General features: G+C 41.2%; 1 protein-coding gene across 2 annotated transcripts; it reads right to left on the bottom strand.

Moving 5' to 3' along the window:
- Window positions 1-4,199: 4,199 nt before the first annotated feature.
- Window positions 4,200-7,089, bottom strand: myca (MYC proto-oncogene, bHLH transcription factor a). 2 transcript variants are annotated; one of them, XM_053342721.1, is made up of 3 exons: window positions 6,900-7,089; window positions 5,752-6,458; window positions 4,200-5,264 (listed from the first exon to the last, which is right to left on the bottom strand). In XM_053342721.1, exons 2-3 carry the CDS (start codon window positions 6,410-6,412, stop codon window positions 4,603-4,605), a joined length of 1,323 nt encoding a protein of 440 aa, XP_053198696.1. In that variant the 5' UTR covers window positions 6,413-6,458; window positions 6,900-7,089; the 3' UTR covers window positions 4,200-4,602. The 2 variants fall into 2 exon arrangements, with proteins under 2 accessions (XP_053198696.1, XP_053198697.1); XM_053342722.1 differs by having other exon boundaries at window positions 4,200-5,261.
- Window positions 7,090-7,386: the final 297 nt, after the last annotated feature.

Below are 7,386 nucleotides of genomic sequence, written 5' to 3'. Positions count from 1 at the left end.
CTCCTCTCCCTCTCTCTCCCTCTCCCTCCCTCCCTCCCTCCCTTCTCTCTCTCTCTCTCTCTCTCTGAAAGTATCTGAAAGGTATGTGAGCAGTGTGCTTGTGTGCTTGCGGTGTGAGGCGGCGGCAGCAGACGAGAAGACGAGGAGAGGAAGAAACTTTTGGCTCGCTGTGAAAGTTTCCCTGGAAAAGAGACACTTGAACGTACTGTATGTAACATTTACACACATCCAGAGAGGAGTGAAAGCTCTCAGAAGATTCAAAAAAGTATGTACAGTATGAAATAATAACTACTCCTTTTCTTACTTGACGGAGCAAATATGGATGAATCTGACTCTACTGTACCAGACCTGTAAACCCTAAAGATTCACATATACGTCTATTCTCTTAAAAAATCATGTTTTAATATCTCATATTTATAGATTTATATCATAATCATCTATAATCTAGAGGCCCAAACTTTCATTTCTTTCACATATAGAAGACTTAAGGAGCTAATACAGTTCATTTATTAGTTATTTATTTAGATTATTTTCATTTATAAAGCAAATATGTTAAATATTTATCATTTCCAGACATTAAAATGCTGCTTTTCTCTGTTTTATATCAGCTTAACTTGTATATTTTTGGGGGTTTTTTGGGGCTTTTGCTTGAATATTTGACTTAATGCTCACTTTTAGAGCTGAAACAGTTCATTTATTTGTTATAATTTTCATTTATAAAGCACATATGTTAAATATTTATCATTTCCAGACATTAAAATGGAACTATTTGCTGCTTTTCTCTGTTTTTATATCAGAGTAACTTGTATATTTTTGGGGTTTTGGGGCTTTTAGTTGAACATTTGACTCTTTTTTTTTTTACTATTTTCTAACATTTTATATATAAACTAATAAACTGAATTCATTAACGCTTGTCTACCTGATACAGAGCCAGTTTGGGATTGAAACTATGGACTTCTTTTATATAGGCTAATAAAAGTATAAAATATTATCAGGAGCAGCTTTTTAACATATATAATACATCTATGCAAAACAGTGGAAATACTATACTGCATATTACTTTACCAAAGAAGTAAAAGGTTTCTTTCACATATAGAAGACTTAACGCTCACTTCTGGAGCTAATACAGTTCATTTATTAGTTATTTATTTAGATTATTCTCATTTATAAAGCAAATATGTTCAATATTTATCATTTCCAGACATTAAAATGCAGCTTTTCTCTGTTTTATATCAGCTTAATTTGTATATCTTTGGGGTTTTCTGGCTTTTTGTTGAATATTTGACTCTTTTTTTTACTATTTTCTAACATTTTATATATAAACTAATAAACTGAATTCATTAACGCTTGTCTACCTGATACAGAGCCAGTTTGGGATTGAAACTATGGACTCCTTTTATATAGGCTAATAAAAGTATAAAATATTATCACGTATATAATAATCTATGCAAAACAGTGGAAATACTGCATATTACTTTGCCAGAGAGGTAAAAGGTCCATACTTGGTCTGAAAAGCACCGTTTTTGTGATTTCAGGTGAAAAAAAGTTCAGACATCTGGATTAAAACTGGGCTAACCTTCAGTGTGTTAAACCTTCCAACTACATGCTGTAATGCTGCCACAGACGTGTGGTATTTTCTAAGTTATTTTTAACCAAGTCATGCACAAAAAAAAAAAGAGACCTTGACTTTTCACCCAAATCCAGCTCCAGTCTGAACCTGAACGCCAACCTGTTGACGTCTTATTTGACATGTAAATCAGAGCAGAAACGTGCTCACTGAGCGGCTAAACTACATTTACTTGCCAAGGATGAGATCAGAGCTTTTTTTTTTCCTGAGCTCATGCTGGACAACACTTGCAGCAGGGTGGATGTGTGTATAAATGTGTGTGTGTGTGTGTGTGTGTGTGTGTGTGTGTATATATGTGTGTGTTATGTGTGTGTGTGTCATAGAGGCTTGAACCCAGGTCAGCCAGTTACAGGACACTTTCCCTGCTGGCTACAGACTGCCCTGCCCACCCACAAAGTCTACACAATGAATCCACACTAATCCGCTGTCTCAGTGTGGCTGACTCATGTCTCAGATATGCTGCTGCTGCTGCTGTTGCTGTTGCTGCACCATAAATGCTTTAAATGCTTTTTAAATTGCATTCACAGGTCAGGAAAATGAAATATAACATAGGAAGGGGAGGGGAGTTCATCTTTTGTTGCATGCAAACAAAGCTCCACATGATTAAATAGCCTTTAAATATATATATACAGGGTTGAAGCATAGAGAGATGTCATGTGCTGTGATCATAACAGCTGCACCACATCACTGACAGCATTGACTTTAAACTAATGCATCTATAGGAAAATAAGAGATATAAAAGGATAAAAAGGATAGATAGATATAAAAAGCAAAGTTAGCATCTCATCAGCAGAAAACAAACAATAGGCTAACAGTAAATGTGTTGCACAAAGCCTGCTGCTGCTGCTGCTGCTGCTCTAAACTCTGCAAGCATGGAGCAGGAGTTGGACAGACAATAGAGAAGCCAGCCGAAAATAACACTTGTCCAAACATTTAAAAAAAAAGGAAAAGAAAAGAAAAGGAAAGGAAAAGAACAATAGTTTCACACTGATTATGTCACAATATGTCCATAAATCACATCAGATTAAAAACCTCTGCAGCCACTATAACTGTCTCTTTAAATCAAGTTTTTTTTAATATATATCAGACATATTGGGAAGAAGCAGAGATTTTAGACTTTATAACGTCATCAAGCATCTCTCTAATTAAACGTGTTGATTAAAAGCGATAGATGAAACACACACACACATATATATAGACACACATACATACACACACATACATACATACACGCACGCACATACACACACATACATAAAGAGCTCTTACCGAATCAGGTTTATCCATTGCGCTTCTTCATCTCTGCTTCAGTTATTTTTTTATTATCATCATCATCATCATTATTATTATATTCCTCTTTTCTTTTTCTCTCTCTCCTTCTTTCTTTCTTTCTTTCTTTTCTTTTCCTCCTTTCCTCTCCTCTCCTCGTGATCAGTCGCGCGTCTCACAGACACAAATCTCGACCTCACTTCCATGTGCTCGCGACCAGGACCACGCGCTCAACGGAGAGCGCTCTCTGGATACGGCGCGTGACGTCACGGCAAGACTGGAAAGCCGGTCGCCCAAAAAAAAAAAAAATCGATAGAGTATCAATAATAAGGGAGTGTTATCGATGTTATCTGCCTCATAGTGTATAATAGATACACTTAAATGCATGTATGTTATAAGAAATAGGAAAGTTTGCTTATTGATACCTAATCAAACCTGTTTTTGTCACATTATTGATCATTTTCCATCAATATTGCACCACAGATTTCACCTTTACCTGTTATATATTTGTGCAATATCAAACTATATAACGGAAATGATAGTTTCCTGTCAAGAAATACACCTTTAAATAGTCTGCACGTGCAACTTAACTGCACAAACGGAAGTACCTGCAGCTGTAGCAGCTATAATAACCTGTTTTGTTGTTTGTTTGTTTTTTGTTTAAAGCGTCAAATTTGTGTTTAAATCTTCAAAATCTGAGACCTGAGCTGAAGTGATCTCTATCAGAGTAGACACAGAAGTCACGTTCAGGGGTAAACTTGGTGTAAATTTAGGTTTCTTTGTGTGTGAGCGGGTTTATTTTAAGTCAGCTGGTCTCTCTCTGTCAACGCCAGCTACTGGATTGATTATAAAAAATGATTTTAGGGTAATATGAAAAGCCCTCCCATAGGTTCAAATGTCTCTTTTTACTAGTTTAAATGCTCTTATTCATATAGAGACGATATCTAAGCTTACCTTGTCTTCTTTATGACCCTTTATGCACAGGCGCCACAGCAGAGTAGCATCATCCAAGGTGGAAATGAGCGATATTCAAATCCTGTAGTTTAGTTAATATTCACTATAAAGCAGAGAGAGAGGTGACTGCTTTAAATCTCAGAGTCGTTAAGCTTAAATGAGTCAGTGATGGTATTTTATTCAGTTGACTGTTATTGAACCCCGCCCCTCTTCCTGTGCTCTAGCATGTACCCCACCCAGCAGAGAGCTACTGTGATGAAGAGGTTTGATCTGTACTGTATATGTGAGGTGGTGTTTTTTTTGTTTTTTTAATGCACTGCAAGAACAAGGACACAAACTTCCAGAAGAAACATGTTTTTTTTTTTTTATATTTCAAAAAGAATCTAACATAATGGAAAAAACCAAACACTGGGTCTGAAACATCCAGACAAATTGAGATCCAAAAATACATTTTCTTAGGAAATATTAATTATATACAAAACATAAAAATGTATATTTTAGTTTGGGCCCCTTCACAACAGGAAAACCCCATTTTTAATATTTCATTAATAAAAATAAACTTTAAATATTTAATCCACCCATAACTTCAATTGAGGCAGTTTCAACATTGAAATCAAACACGATTCCAAACTTAATCCGCTTTTTTTTGCATTTGCATGCAACAACAACTGTACACCCTAAAGTTTTGAACTTGCATAAAAAAAAGAAATGCGAAAAAAATGTCTATGATGATCATTCAAAACTTATTTTTTTCAAGCACGAGAGCCCTGCAGCTGTGCAAGTCTCTGCTTTAAAAGTTCGCTTTTCCTCCTCAGCTGCTCTTTGAGTGAGAGGAGTCTCTGTTCGTCCGTCTGCATGCTGTAAATGCACTCTGTCGCCTTCTTCAGGATCACCACTTTGGCCGCCTTCTCGTTGTTTGCCACCTCGGGGATCTCGTCCCGCAGCGCGAAGAAGCTCAACTTGAGCTCGTTCCTCCTCTGGCGCTCCAGTACGTTATGAGTCCTTCTCTTGTCATAGTCCTCCGTGTCAGACGTCCGGGGGCTTGAACACTTGCGGTTGCTGCTGATCTGTTTGAGGACCCTGCTGTGGCCGCCGCTGCTGCTGCTGCTGCCTCCGCTGTTGCTGCTGCTGCTGCTCTCCAGCTTCAGCCTCTTGACAGCCGGCTGCTCGTGCCTCATGGATGGATGGGCGGCGTAGTTGTGCTGGTGGGTGGAGACGTGGCACCGCTTCAGCACGAGCGGGCTGGGATGCCGGCTCTCCGCTGGGTTAGGGTCGCACCTTTTCACCGCCTGTCTCTTCTCCACTGTCACCACGTCGATCTCCTCTTCCTCCTGGTCCTCCTCCTCGTCCTCTTCTTCCTCCTCTTCTTCTTCCTCCTCATCATCATCCTCCTCCTCATCTCCATCCTCATCTTCTATAAGAACAACAACAAAAAAAGCAACAAAAACAGTCACACTCTGATTCAGCAGCAGGGGTTGTAATCCTCTACTCTTAAAAAAAAAAAAAAAAAGAGGGGAGGGGGCTGCAATCTCTGCTGCCCATTTCCTCCCCGCTCTTCTTCCACATCATTGCTTAACATTGCAGCCGTGCCCTGCAGCTAATCTCACAGCAGCATGTCTCCACCTCCCTCCCCTGCCTCCCTGCCAGCAAAAACTGCATGCTGCATAAATTAAAAACATCTTTTTTACTCATAATAAAAAAGCTGCCATCATTCTCTAATATAATAGCTAATGCACAATCTTTGCAAACTCAGCAGACAGACAGGGGTGGGGAAGAAGAAGAGGAAGAGGAGGAAGGAAGGTGTGTAGGTGTGTGTATGTGTGTGTGTGGGGGGGGGGGGATTCCTAAATTGCACAGAGGGGTGTGCCTGCAATGATGATGAGTGTTATCACAAGGCTTACCTGAGTCACTACAACTGCTGCTGCCGCTGTTTGGTGGCGTGTCCAAGCCCAAATCCTTACTAGGCGGTGTCACTATGCTCTGTTTGGGGGTCTCAGCTATTGGGTAAGGGAACACCACCGATGGATCAATGCACTCCGATGCAGATGTGTTCAGATCTTGCAGGTAGCTGCTGTTCAACCTCCAGGTGGCTGCACCGGCGGGCTCCGAGCTGTCAACCACAGCAGCAGCCGACGATGACGACTCCTTCCTGGCTGCATGAAGGGAGGCAAGCCGCTCGGAAACCACCTTCTCCAGCTTAGCAGCAGCCGAGAAGCCGCTCCACATGCAGTCCTGGATGATGATGGATTTGAGGAAGGTCTGGGAGTAGTCGGCGTCGCAGATGATGCTCTGATTGACCACGTCGTCGCCCAGGAACTCGGTCACCATCTCCAGCTGATCCGCCGTAGAGGGGAAGAGGCTTGACAGGGACGGCCGGCGGCTGGGAGAGAGGGGAGGGGTCGGCAGCAGCTCAAATTTCTTCCAGATGTCTTCGCTCGGCGCCGGAGGCTGAAGCTGCTGAGGGTAGAAATCCTCCTCCTCGTTGTCATAGTAGAAATACGGTTGCAGAGAGTCGTAATCGTAGTCATAGTTTTTACTCGCCAAACTTGAATTCAGCGGCATGATGATGATGATGTCTAACCGCTGCCCTCTTGTCCTTATTGTGAAGCTGGTTGAAGAAGAGAAGAGGAGGTAGAAAAAAAACAAAACAAAAACAAAATAAAAAAATTAGTTATGAATGTGCATGTGCAGGTTTTTCAAAGCAGACAAGCCGCTACTACTACTGCTGCTGCTGCTGCTATGTTGGCACTGATCTCTCTCACTGCCTCTCCTGCAAACATTAAGTGTGTAAGCAACATCACATGGTCACTCCAAAACATGGGAGCTCCTGTTTGCACGCCGTGCATGCATGCACCAGTGCTGCTGCAGCAGGTGCTCAAACTGGGAACCAGCGGAAAGGGGGGAAATCCCACCTACTGACGATAAACTAGCACCTTTTTTGTGAAACTAGTGTAGGAAGATTGACATATATTTAAAACAACACTCCCCTCCCCTCCCCTTCTTCTCTCCCTCTCCCTCTCCCTCTACTCTTTGCTGCTGCTGCTCTTACCTTTTTTTTGTGTGTGTGTGTAAGATTTTAAAACTCTCGGCGGAAGAAGACGGGGTGAAATCGACCCCAAAAGGCGCAAAAAGGGGCAGGAAAGTTATTCCAACACGAAAGTAACATTAAATCCTTCCAGGGTAGATGTCGCAGTCGGGTTCAGTGAAGCTGTGTGGAGCATGTATTGAAGCGGCTTGCAGCAGTCCCGCTTCTCTGTCATCAAGCAACGTGAGAATCACAGCTGAACGACCTGCTACGCTCCATATATACGCCGTGTCACTCCGCCCTCCCACCAGCGTATCCTTCCGCTCGTTTTCCCGCGAAACACACGCTGGCCTTAAAAATATAACACACCTAAATTCCGATTCTTGCTCTAATCATCAAAATAGTCACAACATCTTATTCCAATTAATTTCCTCTTAACATAACATCATTTAAAAAATATTTTGTCGTTATTTTTATATGTTTTTTCTCCTCACAACTCCAGGGTCTATTT

Source organism: Scomber japonicus, chromosome 21 (genome assembly GCF_027409825.1).
Source record: "Scomber japonicus isolate fScoJap1 chromosome 21, fScoJap1.pri, whole genome shotgun sequence".
NCBI lineage: Eukaryota > Metazoa > Chordata > Actinopteri > Scombriformes > Scombridae > Scomber > Scomber japonicus.
Note: the sequence above shows the minus strand (reverse complement) of the source record. Positions and strands in the feature narration are given on the sequence as shown.

What these genes read in the sequence shown, in the direction of transcription:
- myca (XM_053342721.1), bottom strand. Translation starts at nt 6,412, where the DNA reads ATGCCGCTGAATTCAAGTTTGGCGAGTAAAAACTATGACTACGATTAC. An exon ending in CAGCAGTTGTAGTGACTCAG is followed by an intron (nt 5,265 to 5,751) that starts GTAAGCCTTGTG and finishes TTGTTCTTATAG; the next exon opens with AAGATGAGGATGGAGATGAG.